At 37.0% G+C, this 21,626-nt stretch overlaps 1 protein-coding gene across 1 annotated transcript in view; it reads right to left on the reverse strand.

Annotated features, from left to right (window-relative positions):
• Positions 1-5,397: 5,397 nt before the first annotated feature.
• The window catches only part of LOC150107505 (acetyl-coenzyme A synthetase, cytoplasmic-like), a 319,474-nt gene continuing 303,245 nt past the window's right edge, over positions 5,398-21,626 (reverse strand). Inside the window, exon 16 of the mRNA XM_090391354.1 lies at positions 5,398-5,597. Coding sequence (XP_090247480.1) covers positions 5,398-5,597 — 200 coding nt within the window. The remainder of the gene's footprint in view (positions 5,598-21,626) is intronic.

Here is a 21,626-nt window from a genome sequence, read left to right on the forward strand (position 1 = left end):
CTGTGTAAAAAAATTTCAGACTACAATAACTTCTGTGAATGGATAGACTGATAAAATTCAGTTACCTAAAAAATCTTAATTTTTTAGGTAACTGAATTAGGTAGATTAAGTGGCATGTGTGTCATAAAAAACAAACTATGAAAAATGTATGTACACAGTTATCTCAATCTGAAATCATCTAAAAGCATTTTAATAAAATGTGTTTCATAGACTGATGAACTTGTAAACAAGTATCTGCCGATTTTCCATGAAGACAACTACAAGAAAAAGGAATTTGACAAATTTCAGGATAGCAGAGGATCTAATTATCTTTCATTGATGTCACAATAATGTGGGGAGATGCATATATAGTGGTATACTTAAATTTTGCAAAGGCTTTTAATAGATTGCCACATACAAGTTGGTCGCCAAACTGAAGCAGATGGAATTGGATGATAGACTAATAACTTGGATAGATATCAGCAAGTTGTGTATGTAGGGAGGAGCACTATCTCAAAAGGGAAAATCACTAGTGCTGTGCCACAAGGGTCAGTTTTTGGGATTGTTGTTATTTAATTGTATATATTAATGATATTGGGGCAAGTTTAATTGGTGATATACAACTGTTTGCAGATGATGCTAAACTGGAGAGAGTGATGAGGAATCAAGCATATGCTGTGGCCTTACAGGAGGACTTGAATAGATTGTATGAGTGTGCAACAATATGGAACTGTCAATTCAATGTTTCCAAATGTAAGGTTCTGAAATTTGGTAGGCAACAATGGGATGCAAAGTATACGCTTGACAGGGAAGTTTTGGATGGATGAAGTTGAGGAGATAAGAGACTTTGGAGTGGTGGTGAACAAGGATCTGAAATTCAGAGTTTACACTGGACAAGTTGTGAAGACATCACATCAGATTATGGCAATGATGAGGACCTTAAACTTGTAGAAATAAAGAGGTTCTGGTTCCATTGTATAAGGCCTTGTATAGATTACTGTGCACAGATTTGGTCCCCTGCTTTTCATGGTGATGAGGATATTCCTGGAAAGGGTCCTATGGTCATAACTGGTTTTTGGGATATGAGGACAGATTGAGGGAATGCAGTTTGCAAAGGGCAAAAAGAGGAGATATAATTGAGACATTTAAGTTTGTAAAGGGTTATTACCAGGATAATGTGGAAGAAATTTTTCATAGAATGGGGGAAGGGATAGAATAAGGAGACATACCTGGAAGTTGTATAAGGAATAGGTTCTTTGCATGGGGAGTGGTTAGTCGGTGGAATGCATTGTCTGATATTGTGGTGAATGCAGATACATTGAATAAGTTTAAAGCACGGTTGGATGGGTTTTGTGTGTAACAGTGGTTGCCTCCTGTGACTCATCACAGGAGGCAACCAGTGGTGTAGCTAGAGATTTTTTCCCCCAGGCAGTCCCTGAGTTTGCTGCCCCTCTCAATACACATTAAATATACTAAAAAAAGTCAAAATTACGTGTAGGGAAATAAATGAAAACACTGTTTATTTTTGAAGTAAAACTCTAATTCCAACATTCAAAATCATCGATGACATTGGTGAAGTCCATTTCATAGTAATGTAGGTAATTCTTAATCAATTTTATTTAGAAAAACTCCTCTCACAACTAGCAACACTTACAACAATTGAGGAAAATTTGCAGTAGTATTATAATATTTGGAAATGAGTTCCGAGACTATTTTAGAATTAACTGCAAAAGTTCAAAAAGATTCTAAGTGCTGCCCAGGGTGGACCGTGCCCTCCCCCTAGCTACACCTCTGGATCTAGTGTTAATAATAATCCTGAAAATGAGAATCAAAATATAGATAAAAAGAAATTCATTGTTATATATCTCCAACTATAATTTCAGTACACCTATACAAAGTGTTGAAGTTCATGCATACTGAACTCGATAATTATACACAGATAGATTATTGTAATAATCTATTTTTGCATAAATGCTATAACAAAACTATTTCTTTTGTCGTTGCAAGTTCGTTAGGAACTTGCAATGACCAAAGTTGCATATAAAGAATACACATAACTGAACTATTCCATACCAACTTCTTTTTGGCAGAAAAAAAAAGTAAAAGAATTAGTTCTTTTTACTCTTTTTTAATTTTTTTGAGAGAGATTTTACTTTTTTTAATGCAATTTCATTTTACGGTTAAGCTGCAAAGTTGTATGCAAACAGCATGTTCATCTCTTCCGCTCCCCCCCCCCAACGTTAGGAAGTCCAAAACTGAATACCATCTATAATTCTGTTCAAAAAATGTGGCTATATATAACATTTTGTAACAGCAATTTCATAATTGTTTTTACCATTTGTGAGATACTTTATAAATGCTTTCTTTTATATAACAAGATAGGATTTGAAGATAACATATAAAACTGGATGAAGTATGTGCCAGATGCATTTTGGAGCAGTCTGGCTTGACTTCAAGTGTTTCCATTTTCTCTATTTAGTTCCTATATAGCAGTGTGTGTGTGTGTATATATATATCAGAACGCTTATACATGGACTGTTCAATAAGTAATAAGACTAATTTTACTGTGGCAAAACCAGTCATCACAATATTAATTTCTGTGGAATAAAGAAATGTTGCTGTATGTATTAACAAAAGAGGTTGATAGATGGTGTATACAGGCTGATGTGCCAGAGTGTCATGTGACTAAATGCAAGTGCTCATCGGCGCACCTACGAGGTGTGACCAGTCTTCGAAATGGAAGCGTCCTTGGAACAGCGTTATGTGATTAAATGTTGCGTGCGTTTGCAAAAATCAGCATCGGACACTTTTAACATGATACGCGAAGCTTTCCACGATGAAGCAATGTCGAGGGCAAGTGTTTTTTGCTGGCATAAAACTTTTAAGGAAGGAAGGCAAAATGTGGAAGATCTTCAACGTCCATCACAGAGACAATGATCAACACAGCAGCGATTATCATCAAACATGTCAAAATGAAGCGTCCATTGCTGACGAATGGCTTCTTATTGCACCACGATAATGCAAGGCCACGTATTGCTGGTTGTGTAGTGGACGTTTTGCAGAAGAAGAACACAGATATCCTACCACACTCTCCATACAGTCCTGATCTCGCACTGTGCGATTTCTGGCTGTTTCTTCAGCTCAAGAAACCACTAAGAGGCTGCCATTTCGAAAGCAACAAAGCATGTGTAAAAGCTGCAGAGGCGGTTTTGAAAGAACTCTCAAAAAACGGACTCTCACATGTGTTTAAGAAGTGGACGCAACGTTGGGACAAATGCATCGTGTCTCGTAGTAGTTATTTCGAAAAAGACCATGTAAATGATGACGATTAAAGGTAATCTGATTTCTGTATAAATATAGTCATTACTTATTGAACAGCCCACGTAAATTACAAAAATTGTTCTGTGGTTCCATTTCTCAACTAGAATACAGCCAAAAATAAATTTTTATTATGTAAACCTCATCATTTATGCTTGTGTTCACATGCCAAATCAATAGTAATTGGGGTAAAGAGAAATCTGTCTGCATCCCAAGCATCTATTATAGCAAACTGTATGCATTTCAAAAGGAACTGTGAAATGAAAACCTAAATTAACCAGGAAAGTTCTGGTATCTAATGCTCTTGTATAGCAACATTTATATATTTTCACATTTCTGTAAACTAAAAAAACTTAATAAAGTTTCTCTTAATAGGGAACATGTGAAGTTTGCAGACCACTAGATTATATGATAATATTATTATACGTGCACACACACAATTTAATTTATGCATTATTCATTATCTTTGGATTAGCTTGCCTGAGCAAGCTATTCAGAGCTAAGTCTCTCCCTTTAAAAAGGTAGCCGAGTTGTCAGTTACCTTTAAAAAAAAATTAAAAATGGAAGAAAACAAGAAACACCAAGATTTTCTATGTTTCTAAATGAAACTGAGCCAGTTTTGAATGGAAGTGAAAGATTTTTCCACTCCTAGAAACTTTTTTCTATTATTATTATTGTTCTTTCCTGCATAACCAACAGACTGAGCACTGAAAACACACTACTGATATAAAATTATTCTACTTCATAACCTTAGTTGCCTCAACTTCCCTACTGATCATGAGATAAAGCTAATTTTATTCAGAATTTAATAAAGTTATATGGTGTGTAACAACTATTGCTAATCACAACATAGCACCAACATCTACTTTCACACAATTGCTAAAGAACAAAACATACATACTATTAAAATGTGAGTAATAATAATAAGCATTTCAAACAAAGAAACAGAACACTACAGATATTAGAGAAAAACTTAATAAAAACTTAATATAAATAAATCACATGCACACAAAATCTTAAAAGTTTCTGATACAATAAAACTACTTGTTTTCTTGCATCTTCAGTATAGTGATGCTGTTAGGGAGGGCTTAACTTGCATAACCAACAGACTGAGCACTGAAAACACACTTGATATAAAATTATTCTACTTCATTACTTACTTAATGTTGAATCTGTTTTTGAAGCAATTAAGGTTGCCTCAAAAACAGATTCTTGGTCTCATTCCAACAACAGCTTATTTGGCATATGAACACAAAAATCTATGATATATAACTCGTGTCTGTAAAAGCTTAAGGTCATGTTCCATGATTAAGACAACACTAGTTGCAGAATATTATATAAAAATCATCTATTTTGTATAAATAAGCCAACAAGCATACTATTAATATCAAGCAAAAGAGGAAAAAATAATTTACTCTCTAATCACAACATAGCATCAGCATCTACTTTCACACAATTGCTAAAGAACAAAACATGCGTAGTATTAAAATGTGAGTAATAAGCATTTCAAACAAAGAAACAACACTACAGATATTAGAGAAAAACTTAATATAAATGAATCAAATGCAACAAAAACTTAAAAGTGAAATGATCCATTAAAAACTGAATTACTTTCTTGGACAGTATCAAAAATGTATATTTTAACCACAGACAAATTGGCCAGAGAACACATGCAATTAACAGGCAAAAATACTATTGGGGGGGGGGGGGGGTAGTGTCCTCCTGCAATGGGTCAGGGAGGTGTCATGTAATAAAATGATAAAATTTTGTAATTTATTAAAAGCTAATGATTTTTTCCTATAAAATCTGATAACTGCTGTTATATATTTTTTATATCAAATTATGGTTATGTAGAAAACTAGTAAATTATTTGCTATCCTTTACTATCAAAATAGATTAATGATATTTAAGTCCCTCCCTCTTTTAAAGTGATTTAATCTAAACCATGCTTGAACATTGTTTATAATACAGTTTATAAGTCTGAACACTTTCCTTTGTAAAATTACATACTAAAATTATATTCCATAATTTGCACCATACCTTAAAGAATGATACAAGAACTCAAACTTCATCTGACATTGGGATAAGATATCTTGTTAGTTAAGCATTTGATGGGCGGGTCTTGAATAATTCTTCAATAATCTGTTCATCAGCTAGTGAAGTTAAGTCACCTAAATTTGTATCATTTACAGCAATCTTACGCAAAACACGTCTTAGAATTTTCCCAGACCTTGTCTTAGGTAATCCTGAAGCAACATGTAAGTACTCTGGAGAAGCAAATGGTCCTATCCAGTAGCGTACTAAAACAAATTTTGTTATTCAATATTTTGAAAAAATATAATCAGGATAAGTATAGTTAACAAGCTAAATCTCTTTGGTCCATATAACAATCGAATATTAATTCAAATAAGGTAAGCATGAAAATAACTGTTTACATTCAAATAAAGTTGAATTAATATATTTTGTAGTCTTAAAGTTGAGAAAGATGTATGATAGAGGTATCTAGTATAGTATATTTGTAATAGAACATTCCAGACTTCAATGAGAAGTAAACAATTGATAAAAGTAGTCAAAACATTGCTAGGATGTGTCAATTTTGATACTCTGTTTTCATTTCCCTTTGTGCAATTAATTTTCAGTTACATATTGTGTTAACAAAAGTTTGTGTAAATATTTCAGACTATTGCTGGCCTAGATGATGAAAGTGGGTAATGTGTCTGCTTCCCAACGAACACGCTATCGGTTGAATCTAACTGTGACAGAGATGTGACGGTTTCCAATGGCAAATAGTTCACTTTGCTCAGTAAAACACTAAATTAAAAATTAATGACTTCCATCTGTACATCAACCTCCATGGATATAAATGACATATACCAGACCTAACATTTCCTATTATTATTATTATCATCATCACGGGCATCTCCAAGGAATCCTTAGATTCATCGAGGGAGGCCCTGAACAACTATTCGGCATTCGCACAGTATCTATCATACTTTGCTTTGAATTCATTTACAGTCATGTCACCATTTTACTCCAAGTAAAAAACCTGTTCTAACACCCTTGCTAACTACACTCTTGCTCAGTTTCCATGGATGGCCCCTAGTTCTCCCATCACCAGACCTGTTCTGAAAAATTTCCCCTGAATTAACTTGTAAAAACCCTTCAGTAATTTGAATGTCTCAATCATATCGCCCCTTTTCTGCCTATCAATCAATTTCTGTAACCCACAGATCTTCAACCTATTCTCGTAAGGTTCATTCCATTATCCAGCTATCATCTTGGTCACTCGGCCTCTGGATCCTCTCTACCTCCTTCCCATCAAGAGCAAACCCAGGAGCTCAGATCTGGGAAAGTAGTCAAGATGGGCTCTTATCAAGGCTCGATAAAGAGGAACAATAACTTGCTTATCTCTGCTCGTCCAAGTATTCTTCAGTAACCAAGTGAGCTGATTTAGCCACTTTTGCTATGTGCCCCCCTAAACTTCAACTCCCTATCCACCAACACACCCAAATCTCTGGCTTCATCAAGCTCTTGGAGTACAGTTCCACCAATGTGATATACTGCTGCTAATTTTTTCATCCCAAAATGCATAACTTTACACTTTGCTACATTAAACTGACATCCATTCTCATTAGCCCAGACTGAAAATCTATCCAAATCATCCTGCAAAATTTTGACATCATGTGCATTCATTATTGCGCTACCCAATTTTGCATCATCTGCAAATAAATGAGCAGTTCCTCTCAGATTCTTTCTGTATCATTAATGAACAAATTAAATAGCAGTGATCCAAGAACAGAAACCTGCGGCACCACTAATAAGGCCTTCTTTTGGACTCTACTCCTGAATAAACTACTCTCTGATATTTCTCCATCAACCACCCTCCTATCCATCTCACCAACCCTATATCCATCCCCATGTGCTGCAGTTTACTGATTAGAATTCCATGTGGTATCCTGTCGAACAAATTAGCAAAGTCCAGCAGTATCACTGTAAATCCATTAGCCTTATCCAGTTCAGCCGTCACTGTATTATGAAACATGAGCAAGTTACTGAGGCATGATCTACCCTTCACAAAACCATGCTGTCCTCCATAGAGTATCCCATTTTCATCTATCCACCCCTGTATTTTGCTCTTGACTAATATCTCCAAAACCTTGACAACGATTCCTGATATGCTGATTGGTCAGTAATTTGCAACAGCAGTCTTGGAACCTCCTTTATGCAATGGAACTATTTTCCCCTCTTTCCACCCCCTCGGGACTAACCCAGAGCTGATACTTAAATTAAACAATATGGTCAAGGGAACCGACAATTCCTTTGGCACTTCATGTAAGACTCGAGCTGGTATACCATCCAATCCCACGGACACCTCCATTTCATTCAGTTCAATTCCTGTATCAGCCATTTGTTCTCTCATTCCTGCAATATCACAGCATGGATGATATACTCTTGCAAAGTGTTCGCTTAGTAATTCTACTATTTCAACTGATTCAGTTACCTCCCTGCCATTGGCATTTCTTAAAATCATTTTGCCATATACATTTTTTCTTTTACTTGCAGCATATTGAAAGAACTGTTTGGAATTCACTTTAGCGTGCATTGCTAACTTCCTTTTTCATAATCTGCTTTTGCTTTTCTTACAACACTAGTTACCCTTCTGGCCTGTGCTTTGTACTGTTCGTATGTCTGCAGGTCACCTTTCTCCTTAAATTTCATCCACAATTGTTTCTTTTTTTGCAGCTCAAGCTTAATGGTGTTATTCATCCATTTAACTCCCTCTTGATTTACTCTCCAGACGCTAGGTATACAGTCAGTCATTACCTCCCTCAAATGCTCCTTTACCACTTCCCATGCACTATCAACATCCAGCCCTTGCAGTTTAACATGCCATGGCACTGATCCAAGCAATCTCCTAAGCTTGTCATAATTACCAGCCTGTTAATTCCACATGTATCCTGTCTTAATTGAAAATTCCACACATTTAGCCACTTCCCAGGTCAAGATCACTCTCACCAATTGGCAGCAATATGGTCATATTCATAATAGTCAATTTCTCAGATGCAATTACTAGTCAAGCACTCTCGAACCCCCTAGTATATTCCATTACATGCTGTCTCAGATAGTTATCCCTTAATAATTGAATAAATCCATTTCCTTCCTCACATGTGTCCTCTCCTCCTTCCAATCAATGTTATCATAGTTGAAATCCCCCATAATAATTACCCTCCTTCCACTCATTTCATCAATTTGTTTATGCATACAATCTCCACCATCTATTCCATCACCTGGTCTATAGCAGCACCCAACTGTAAATTTTGTTCTGCTGGCCTCAAATGTGCTATTTTCACTATCTTGAAGTCGAACTTCTATTCTCTTTGGCTGCAATTCATCAGCTATCATCAATAACACTCCTCACCCCATTCTTTTCTTTCTGTCTTTTCTGAACACACTATACCCCTCACATTCTACCCCACTAACTATATCATCTTCTGTTAGCCATGTCTCACTATGCCAATAACCTGTGGCCAGGAAGAACTAACCAAGGCCAAAAGTTCCTCCTCCTCATTATTATTACCAAGACCTCATGGAGTCAAAGATTCATCTGGTGTTCCAAATACTCCTGGCATTAGTGTACATAAAGTGCAGAAGTCTCCTAGCCCCACTCCTATTTTGATGTGTTATACTAACTATCCCATTTTGGTTTGTTATCCTTCATCCTAATGCAGGCATATTTTAAACATTCTTACACTCAACTGCCTCACTGATGTCCGAATGTCCACTCAACAGCATCCCCACCCTCCCTAAAAGCTCTAGTTTTCCTGATTCTGCACATCCACTTTCACTTCATTCAGCAACAATTTTTCCAGTCTCCGAAGACCAAATCCATTCAGATGCAAACCATCCTTATATAAATCCTTTCACCCATCAAACTCACTCCACATCACTCCTTCTGCATAACCTATGCATAGAGTCATTTGCAATTATGGCACTCCTTCTCAATTCTACTCTGTCATACTGTGGCAACAGACTAACTCTTTCACTCTTTCATTTTGCTATCTCTAGTAATTCTTTCAAGTCCTTTCTCATAGCAAATTTTTCACCTTTTAAATCATTCGTTACGGCCATTACTATCATTTCTTTCACCCTTATGCTTCTGTGCTCTAATAGCCTCACTTACATTATTAATTTTCCCACACGGAAAGCACGATTTTGTCGAACTCTCATCTGTTACACCTTTTGCTACGGAATCACCATATAACACTCATCCTTAATTTTTCTTTCATTCCTGATCATGTTCTCATTTATCTTATCATGCACTTGTTTCTTTTTGTTAGCTGATCCACTCGGTAGACATTTTTGTAATCGCTCCAGCTGCCGCTTTGCCCTATGTATCACTCCGTGCAACCGAGCTATCTCCCTCATTGCAGCTAACTCTTCATTTTTTTTTTATCAGTCAAACTATTCACTCGCTCTGTACTTTTACTTTCACCATCAACTTTATCATTTTTAAACTCGCTCTCTATGCTATCTGGCATTACATCACAATTTTCTATTGCATTCTGACTTTCATCCACTATGTCAGTGTTTCTCAAACTTCAGATATCTGCTTACCCCTTCTTAAATTTTCATTATTACCAAGTACCCCCTTATCAAAATAATAAATAAAGTATATTTGAATTTATATGTTCATGTAAACAAAAAATAACAAAATTTGGAATAGGTTCATTTCCTATCCATGAAAATCCACATTTCAACTAATTCATATCATACTTACGAAGATTTTTCATCTTCTTCCTAGTTGGTTCTCTAGAGATGTCAGATGACACACCCTTATCAATTTCATTTGATCCAGATACATATCGATGTTTTCTTGTTGCTTACAGCTACTTGTATTTGCTATATTGCTCACTTTTATGCGTTTTATAAATCCAGTCTTTAACCAATGATCCATACTTAAGAATTTGAAAGCTAAATAAATTATCGTATTTACTCGAATATAACTCTCACTTTTTTTTCCCAAAATTAAAGCTAAAAAAATCGTGGTGCAAGATATATGTGGGGATTTTCAGAAACTAGTTTTCAGAAAAAAAAAACGGAAAATGGTGTGACTTACCAAGAAGCTCCTATTCACATCGAGAACAGTTTCCTTGTGTGCATCATGAAAGTCATCTACCCAAATAGCTTAATAGGTGCTCTATCTCTACTGACCTACCATTGCTGTCTGTTTTGCGCTATGCTTTTACTTCTCATTATTTCGAGCAAAAATTACCAGTAATTTACCAGACTTGAGATACGTAATGAACAATCCTTCACAAATGACTAATGAGAAGTAAAAGCATAGAGCGAAACAGACAACAATGGTAGGCCAGTAGAGATAGAGCAGCTATGAAGAAGTGCATATGATTGGTGCTGTATTAACAAAAGATCGTGCAAACCAAAGACAAAGGCAAGCCAATAATTGAGTTGAAATGCTAATTCTCTACAACCAAATTCCATAATATCTGAAACACGTTCACTATATATTTTTTAGTTTTAACACGTTCCCGACAGGGTGGTGTCAAGCAAAACCATATGGTGCACCGGCAACATATGGTTTTTGCTTGAGTCTATACAGCAGTTTCTGGTGGAGGGGAGATGCGATTCATTAATTAGTGCCATTTTTATCCAAGTTGTCTCTAATTGCACTATTTGTTGAGAAATATATTACACAGACTGCAAATGTCTGTATACCTTATTCAGTGATACAATAAAATTACTTGTTTTTCTTGCATCTTCGGTATAGTGACGCTGTTGGGGAGGGCATGTTGTCTATCGCAGTGAGCGAGTTACTATCGCCAGGATGTGAACGTCCTAGTGATAGTAATTTGCACTTTGAGTAGGAGAATTCATATATAATATATAATTTATTGAGAAATATATATGTTTAAAATAATTATTTTTTTCTTAATAATGATTCCATGCGTTAATGTAGCATAGCCAAAAATTGCCACGTATCCCTGAAGACCTTTTGCGTACCCCCCCCCGGAGGTACACATACCACACTTTGAGAAACACTGCACTGTGTCAATCTCGTGACCTGAGACACACTTCAGATCCTCGCTTACATGACACTTTCGGCACACTTTCCCACTACTATCGCTCTGAAACCAAACTCTAGCCGCTTTCGGCAAAGCATACATTCCACAGACTTTACAATGGACGAATTCCCTTTGATTAAATTCCACGAAGCCGAGATACTGATTGGTCTATAATTTGCTACTGCAGTCTTAGAACCTCCCTTATGCAAAGGAATGATTTTGTCCTCTTTCCACTCCCTTGGAACTCTACAACAGCTGAGACTTAAATTAAACAGCCTAATCAAAGGCATTGCCAGTTTCCTTGCACATTCTCAGAAAAACCTAGCTGATATCCCACCTGATCCCACAGCTGTATTTACATTGAGATTCTACAATATCCTAAGAACCTCCAATTCATCCACCTGTTTCCACATCAGTCTCTGTTACATATATCACAGCAGTAACCTCACTAGGATGATATACCTTTGCAAAGTGGTCACCAGGTAATGCAACTATTTTATTTGCTTCTGTCTCCTCATGTCTCCCCCTTAATATGTGTGATAATGATCCCTCATTAAGGTTAATCTTCCATAGTTATTCTTCCACTTACTTGCCACATAACAAAAGAACTCTTTATTGGCCTGCTAGGCCAGATTCTTCTTGTAATCTGATTTTGCCATCCTTGATATGCTGGTCACATTTCTTGCCTAAGCCTTGTACTGTTTAGCTTTCTCTTTACTCCTTGTACTGTTTACCTTTCTCTTTATATACCCTCCACATCATTTTCTTCTTCTTCAGCTCTTGTTTAATGATATTATTAATCCAGCTAACTCCTACCTGATTAACTCTCCTTAACCTAGATTACAATTTAATACTGCTTCCTCTAGATCAGTGGTTCCCAACCATTTTGTTTCCTAGAGCACATTTTAAAATACCGGTAGGGTGACAGGCACCATCTATTTTTTCAATTTTACTTGAAATTTTACTTTTATTTGATTCACTCATTTTAGGACTAAAAATCAAAATATTTCAAAAATTTAAGTATAAGACACCATTAAAGTTATGCGCATATAACTAGCAACAGATAATAAACAACTTCGAATGCACGTCTACTTTACATTGTATGGGTTTAATACTCGTCATGTGTCATTAACGCATGCGTCATATAAAATGCCATGAATTGTTGCGTGATGTGCACGTGATTATTTCAAACTATACGGCACACGGTTAAACAGCAGCGGGCACACACAAAAAGGTTGACGGGTGGCATGGTGCCCACGGGCATAGGGTTGGGAACGCCTGCTCTAGATGACCTTATGATTTTGTCATGAATGGGATATAACTATATCTCATGCACTACTAACATCTGTACCCTGCAGTGTTGATAGACTATTCCTCGTGTTTTACAATCTCCCAAGTCAAGACTGCATGGTCACTTTCACCAATTGGAGGCAATGTTGTCACCTTGGTTATGGATAGCTCTTCTGATCCTATGACCAGGTCCAATTCTCTCACACCCCTAGTTCCCTCCATCACATGCTGCCTCAAGAAATTATGATTTCAGTAGGTGTGTAAATTCTATATCCTTCATGCCACGTGATCTTTCTTACTTCTAGTCTATATCTCCATAGTTGAAGTCCCCCATAATAATCACTCGACCTGTACGCGTACTAATTTGGCAATGCATGTCTTCCAGATCATCTGTGGAACTCCCTGGCCTATAGCAACAACCAACTGTATATATTGTATCTCCAACATTCTATCTCCTCTGAAAATACTAAACTCTTCACATTCAATCCCTGTGACTACATCATCTGTTGTTAGCCAAGTTTCACTAATGCCTATAACTCTTGGTGAGGTTGCACTAACCAATGCCGAAAACTCCTCCCTCTTGTTCCTGATACTCCTGGCATTAGTATACAGAAACTGCAGCATTCCTTTAGTCCCCCACCCACCTTTACTTTCTGAATTAACTACCTTATTCAATATTTCTGCTTGAGAGACTAGATTCCTCGCTCGCTTCATAGGAGCCTTCACACAAACTCATTTGCTTCCACCCTAATTGCATAAGTTACCCTGAATTTGCACTTTGGAATGCTCGGTGAACAAAACTCTCTCTCCAGACACCAAAACTATTTAGATGCAGTTCATTAGCATTGTACAAATCCTTCTTTTTGTCAAACAGAGACCACAGATTCACAAATTCTACATCATTCCTTTTGCAAATTTACATATAGACTTATTGGCTATCAATGCCCTCCTCCTCAGTTTGCCTCTATCATAGCGTGGTAGGAGACTTACAATCTTCACTTTCTCACTCTTCAGTTTTGCTCCTTCTAACAACTCCTTTACATCTTTCCTCATAGAATACTTCTTGCCTTTCAAATCATTTGTACCAACCAAGACAATCATTTCCTTCAACTTGCCTTTTTGCATCCGGATGGTGTGGCTAATATCATGAATTTTTGAACCTCTTTCAATAATGTTCTTCCAACATTGTGAAAGCTTCATAATGCCATGGCTATAGAATTCAGGGGGTTGGGAGACAAAGAAGTCGCATAGGCTCAATTTCAGTGCCTCTGATGTATTGTTTTTAATTAATGAAATGTTGAAAACTTTGATGCAGGTAATCTGAAGTTACAAGATCAGGAGAATACAGAGGATGTGGAAACTTTACCCAGCCAAGTTCTTCAATCTTGGTACAGTTTTTCATTCAATTGATTGAGTTGTTCACAGTATACTTCAGCTGTGACTGCTTGGTTTTTGTGGCAAGAGTTCAAAGTGTATAATACCAGACTAGCCATACCCCACCAAACATTTAACAAAAACTTCTGAGGGTGAAGTTCTTGATGGCTGAGGTTTGGCCAGTTTCCCTGAATGGACCCATTGCCTTTGGCATTTAAATTCTTGTTGTATCTTGATGAAAAGTATTCACTTTTCATCACCAGCGACTACACAACTCAAAAACAGAGATTGAACCTCTCGAGAATGAAGAGCAGTGCAGATGTTGACATGCTTTCTTCAATTGTTCGTCAGTTAATGAGGAATCCACTTGCCAAACTTAGACACTATTCCAAGTTCTTGCAAATAGTAATGGATAGTCGATTACAATGAATTAAGATTTTCTGCTAAATCTTCAACAGTTGCATTGGCATTTCTTACAGCTTCCAGTATATCATTATCAAGAGAGAGAGACAGGGTACCCAGAGTGAGGGGAGTCTTTCAAGCTTAAGTCTCCTTGTCAAAATTGCTGGCACTTTCACATATTTAAAACATTATCACCATACACTTCTTGCACATTTTTACAGTGTTAGCAGCATTGTTGCCCTTTTTGAACTCATAAAGTATGATGTGCCTAATGTGTTCTTCAAGTGACCTCCATAGTAATAAAGGATACATATACATAAGTTATTTATGTATGATGTTCTTGCAAGGTGGAATTCCTTGGAATGAGGCTGCCTCAGCTTAGCAGTAATTATAAAGCTTTAAAAATTCATGTTTTGACAAGCTGAGACACATTTGAACACGTACAATATAAAAAATGACATCACTTTTATGATGAACTGACAGTTTGACATTATGTAGCTTACAATGCTAGTTGCTTTTATAATTCCTGAAATATATATTTATGGGCTACTCCATGGAGTTCTTAGACTTATCAAGAGAGAGAGGTCTTAAACATCATGCCAAGCACTATCCAACATTCGTGCAGTATCTATCATACTTTGCCTTGAATCCATTGATAGTCATCGCAACTACTCATTCACCACTATCCATGCAAAAAATTTAGTCCTGACATCTCTGTGAACTACACTCTTGCTCAGTTTCCAAGGATAGTTCTAGTTCTCCCACCACCAGTCCTGTTCTGAAAAATTTCCTCTGTATTAATCTAGTAAACACCTTTCACTAATTTGTATGTCTCAATCATATCACCTCTTTTCTGCCTGTCAACCAATTTCTGTAACCCACAAATCTTCAACTTGTCCTCATAAGATTCATTCCATAGACTTGCCTCTGGATTCTCTTCACCTCTTCCTCAGTGCCAAAGAAGTCCAGGTGACCAGATCTGTGCACAGCTGGATGGGAAGTCAGGTAAACAAGTATGGCTTTAAGCAGGGGTTCTCAACCTTTTCCAGTGGCATACCACTATATTTAATTCAAGATATTAGATGTACCAGTAAGCAAATCTGTTTTCGTACCACCTGGTAGTGGTACGCGTACCATAGTTGAGAATCCCTGGCTTTAAGCATAATGACAAAGTTGTGGTTGAGCTCAGAATGCATAATGATGGTCTTTTCTTTGAAAGTAACAGAAAACAGTTGAGAAATATATACTTGGGTAATAGTCTGCTCAGATATAGCTTTGTGAGGTTGGTAATTTTTGTAAATGCTTTTTATTTTCTCATTCTTTGGTAGCTGAAACTTCAATGACATCTCATAAAATCATGCATAGGTTAACATTCAATGTAGCAGAGAGCTCTTGCAGTTGCTTCCAATTATCAACAGATAAACTGGTTAATAATCAACTTGTCTTCTTATCCTCAAAGAAGAGAGCAATAGTATCCTGGGCCATGGTCATATCTGTTGCTTACATTGTGATTCAAATTTAGTGCAGTATCCAGAAACTCCTATTCTATGCAGCCAATATATTAGAGAGCCACTCAAAGAATATGTGTCAGTGATGTCCTGTGCCTCCTCCTCATTTTTAACTAAGTTCATGGTCTGTGAAGATCAAAGAGAGAATGAAAGCTTACAACTGCAGCTCTCATTCCCATAATCTGAATTACTCAAAATCCACAAACATAAATTGGGTTGTGGCCAATAAAAATTGCTCTGATTTTTCCAACATACAAATACACTATCTACCAATAATTGTCTGGACAATTTAGCAATTTACCATTGATACCAGCTGCGAACCCTAATATTGGGTATGTCCACCTCTGGCTTTGATCATCTCCTGCACCCTTTGAAGGAGGCTTTCTGCCAATGTGAGGCAGACATCAGGTGGAATTTATCTCTGTTCCTCCATCAAAGCAGCACTGAGTTCAGTGACAGATCAAGAATGTGCTGTTCTGGACCTCAATCACTGCTCCAATTCATACCACAGGTGTTTGACAGAGTTGAAGTTAGAACTGCTCAGGCAGTCGTTTAACACCCATCTCTTCATACTTCCATAATAGCTGCAGCCTTGTGGCATGGGGCATTGTCGTCTTGATAGTAACATAGATCTGTTTCATAAAAACTCCACAGCATAGACAGCACCTGATTATCCAGAATATCAAGGTACTGAGCTGCCTTCATGGAACCACAGATAACCAGTTGTCCCACTCTAAACCAGCTGAATGCATCCCACACTGTTACTCCTCCACCACCAAACTTTACTGTGGGTACAACACACTGTGGTAACAAGCGTTCACCAGGCTGCCTCCACACCCACACCCTGACATCAGACTGGAAATAGGTGAACCTTGATTCATCGCTCCAGACTGCTGCTTTCCCCTGGTCAATTGTCCAGTTCACAAGCTCTTTGCACCAGGCCAGATGAACTGCCTTGTTCGTTGTTGTGATGTTCGGCTTGTGGGCCACTGCTCTTCCATAGAAATCCAGTAAATGGAGTTCTTTTCGTGCAGTATTATGCACAATGTGGTGTTACTGGCACTCTGAAACTCATCATGATGGTCTGTGCCGATTGTAGCCGATTTTTGCATGCCACTTGTTTTAACACCCTCCTGTCCCTGTCAGTTATTTTTGGCAGCCGCTCTGGGTGTTTTCATGCACTAGTGATGCCAGAACATCTCCATTTGTTGATCACATTACCAACCATCGATTTTGGATACTCCAGTTGAGCAGTAATGTGCCACCAATGTGACAGCCCACGATGACACCTCTGTCGAAGTCACTGAGTTCACGCGAGTTGCCATACTGCCTGTATTCAACTGCTACGATGAAATACTGCTTCCTACTATCTATACACAGGTTTTTATAATTATTAAAAACGCTTGGAATGTTCCAAACAGGGGTGTCCAGACAATTATTGGTAGTGTATTTTCCAAATATGTTTTCTCTTATCACTAGCAAACCCTTGCCCACTGTATTAAAATTTTTTCACTTGGCTTCTCAACATCCTTCTTCATACACTGGATTAATCAAGTTCAATTTCTTCCTGATATCTAAGCCCTATTTTCTATTTTAGTTAATCACCATTTGAAAAAGAGCAATTTACACAAAAACAGATGGTACACTCATGTGTTTTCCAATCTTATTTTTTTAGAACTTCTTCAGGACATCTTTTAAAAAGAATACTCTTAACACTGTCCCATATACAAAATTTTGCCACATGTTTCTTCTACAGTACGAAACTTTTCACCACATCTAAACAGTCAGCATTGAAGAATTCACTTCACATAAAAATAAATAAAAATAAGAATTTATACTTTGATTTCATGGTCTAGAGCAGCGTTTCTCAAATGGGGTTCTGTGAAATGTGATGAATGAAAAAAACATCATATAAATAATATATATAGAATATCGTATAAATAAATAAACATAAAGATACAGTAATTTTTATGCAGAGGTTCCTGAAACCGAAAAATTATTTCAGGGATTGCTCAAGTGTAAAAAGATTGAGAAAAGCTGGTCTAGAGGAAGCCAGCACAAACACAAGTTGTTAAATACATCAATATTCTCACCATCCCTAACAACAGTGACATTTCATAAATGTTAGTGAATAGGACAAAAATCAATCAAATACTAGCTTTTAGTAATTAATGGAATACTAACAGCTTCTACACGAACCACCCACACTTAGACTAGTGAAAATCCATAATCATTTGATAGGTCTGAGGAACCTCTCAAAAATTAGTAGTAAAAGTGCTGTTTCTTATTGAATGTAACCTCTATATGGCTAAATGAAAGGCTAATCCCTGAAATGCAATCACAGAAGTGTTGAGAATCTGATTGGCGATTTAAGAAATTTTTTAGATAAGTAAGTTTCCAAAGGTTTTCACTTCTTCCTCGCCTTTTTGCATTTATGTGTGCTAATATAAGTGATATGAATGTACAGTTGAATAGTACATGTTACATATTTCTGTGTGCTTGTTAGCTAATGATTTCTTTCTTTCTTTTTTAGTCTGTACTATCATGACTGATTGCTGTTCTTGTATTCACTAATTTACTTAAACATTTCCCTGTCAATCTCCCACTAATTATTTTGTCTTATCTCCATCTCATATAATACTTTCAAAACACTCCTCCATTGTCGTTATCATCCTGGAGCAGAAGAAGAAAAAAAATTCTTCTGATCTCATTAGCATTACTGCTTTATATTTTCCATGAACATGCTATATCATTTCTGTACCTGTTAGGATGTCATCCTCAGTCAACCCATGTTTCATTAACACCAATAACGTTTGGACAAACTGAATTTACTAAGGCTACAAACTGATTCCCATTATTTCTAATGTTTCTGGGAGGCATAATGAATAAAGTAGTTCATCGAAAAAATGTGTTACTCATATGTTCATTGTTACCTTTCCCAGTTAAATGCTATGATATGGAGCCTCTGCAGCTCACTCAATAAGTGGTGCCCTTTGGTTCAAGATCTGAGTTTGAAACATATTTAGTATGTAAAAAACTTTATAAAGGTTTTTTAAATAGAGTTAGCTGTCTCATGGGGAAAGGAGGTGACCCTCCTGGAAACTGGTTTTACTTCCCTCAAAACATGCAAACCTACCAGAAGAATGCATGCAATTAACAGACAAAATATACTTCCATGCAGAACAACCACGACTACCTTGCAACATGCTATTTGATCCTCCTTTCCTATAGCTATCATAGAAAAAGCAATTCCTACTATCTCTTCTCCAGCCAACTCAAATTTAGTTTCCTTTTTTTATATTCTCTTCTTTGTCAAACAGTAGCTTCTCTAAATGTACACTTCCATACCTCTTCTTATTCATCCCTTTTTTTTTTTTTACAGATCCCTTCTCTCATCACATGCATTCCAAACATCCAAATCTCTTTTTCTACATATTTGCATCCTCCTCAATTGGAGTCTATCAAATACACACTCCAAATTCTATTTCTTCTGTTGTTCACATCTCTAACATTTTTCTCATATCTTGTTAGATACAGTTATCTTGTTTGCCTGCTTGCAGGATGAAAAATCCCAGATAAACTGGGGAGGAAAACCCTGCTGTCCACACCCAAGACGGGCTAACTTGGCTATGGCTGAGGAAGATCCTTAAGCTCCTCACGTCATCGACGGGAAGCGAACCTAGGACACTCCTTCCTCAGGCATATGGTTGCAAAGTGCATAGTCATAATACTTTCAAAATACTCCTCCATTGTTGTTACCATCCTGGAGCGAAAGAAGAAAAAAATTCTTCTGAGCTCATTAGCATTACTGCTTTATATTTTCCATGAACATGCTATAACATTTCTGTACTTGTTAGGTACAGAACCGCATGGATGCTTATGAAGATGAAATATCCTGATGAACTGTTCATTGAACACAACTATATTATCTGCAGCTGTTACCATTTTTTACCAACTAATATTATCCTCCCATTGATCGCATACTGAAATAACCCTCTGGGATTTTTTTTTTTGTTCTGATTAGCTAAGTGCCACTCATACCACTCTTTTGCTATACTTACCAAAAAATTACCTTCCTGGCATTGCGCATTGTATTCCTCAACTGATTATTATTGCTTATCTTATGCTGCCTCCATAATGCTGTTTTCTTCCAGAATGTATGATTAATTTCTTTGTTCATCAATTTTACCCCTACCTTAGGAACGGGGGAATGCCAGTAGCATCCGGCACCTGTGTGCAAAACTTTAGTTGGCGCTCCTATCCCCCCCCCCAGTAAAAAAATCACGTTAAAAAAACGTTTTTTTTAAAGTATTTCCTCCTCTTTGGCGCCTTTACTATTCTGGTGCCTGTGTGCATCGCACACATTGCACATGTGGCCAGAGCGCCCCTGCTTAGGAATTCAGGAATTGCTTGACTAAATACTTCTAACCCCAACAGTGCCTAAGAGCACTGAATTCCTCATTTCATGCTATGTCCTGAAATTATTACTATAATTACTGGCCTGGCAGTTCTACATATCCTTTTCATACAGAATTCCTCATAATGCTGGCAACTATCCAGATAATCACTTCATGGTCACTTACCAACTAGAGGAAAATTCAATGCTCTACATACAGTGACATCTGATGAAATGATCAAACGCAGGATCTTGATTCTTGCATGCCATCCCTTAGTTCTGCCCAAAGAGCTGTCCTTCAAAAATTCATTTTCTTTGCTCTTTGTGATCTTTCATTCTAATCTATATCACTATAATTACCTTTTTCTTATTTACTAGCCAATTTTCCTTTTTATTTCCTTATCATCACATTCCCTATCTGTAGTAACATCATCCAATTAAATATATCATTTTGTCCATCTCCAACACCATACTGTCTCAAACCACTGACACTATTTCCCTTAGCACCCTTTACTTAGAAAGAACTTGAATGGGTTTGAATCACATTAAGGACACTAAGAACATTTAATAATTTTTTTGTCATGTTGTACCATCGTTTTGTATTTTGGTTTAACCAATAGGAATGCAATTTGGTCAGCTAAATCCCAAATTGCCAGCCCATCCTCGTTCGTTCAGTATCCAGGTAGATACCCAACAGGGTGCACCACGAGAAGGTGAGGATTGGACATTAGGTCAGAAGCCCTAGTCGGTTCTCCGCATTCCTTTAAAGGCTATGTGGAGGTCTCCTCTCAGTTATACAGCTTTGACCCTTAAGCACCCCAAATCTGAAAACACACCCCAACTCAACATCACCAGAGTGATGTTGAGTTGGGGTGTGTTTTCAGCTATCAACATAAGAAGCCTGAATGGCAAAGAAATGCAGCTAGCGGAGGAATTAGATGAGTACCAGATCGACATAATAGGGGTGACTGAAACAAAAAAGACAAAAACTGGTGAGATCTTTCTGAGCAATAAATACAAGATGTTATATTCAGGCAATGACAATCAAGGAAAAGAAGGAGTAGCCATAGTATTCAACACAAAATACATGGCTCATCTTCTTGAATGGCAGGCAGTGTCAAGTAGAGTGATTTGGGCAAATATCAGGAACTGGACAATGAGACTTATTTGTACCTATGGTCCCACAGAAGGTTCTACTAAGGTAGAAGTGGAGGAATTTTTTGAGGCTCTAGAGAAAGCTACTGACACAATGAAAAAAAGGAAAAGTTGGTCCTTGTT

The sequence above is a fragment of the Typopeltis vanoorti genome, chromosome 4 (assembly GCF_054136105.1).
Source record: "Typopeltis vanoorti isolate ZY-2024b chromosome 4, IOZ_Tvanoo_1.0, whole genome shotgun sequence".
Taxonomy (NCBI): Eukaryota; Metazoa; Arthropoda; class Arachnida; order Uropygi; family Thelyphonidae; genus Typopeltis; species Typopeltis vanoorti.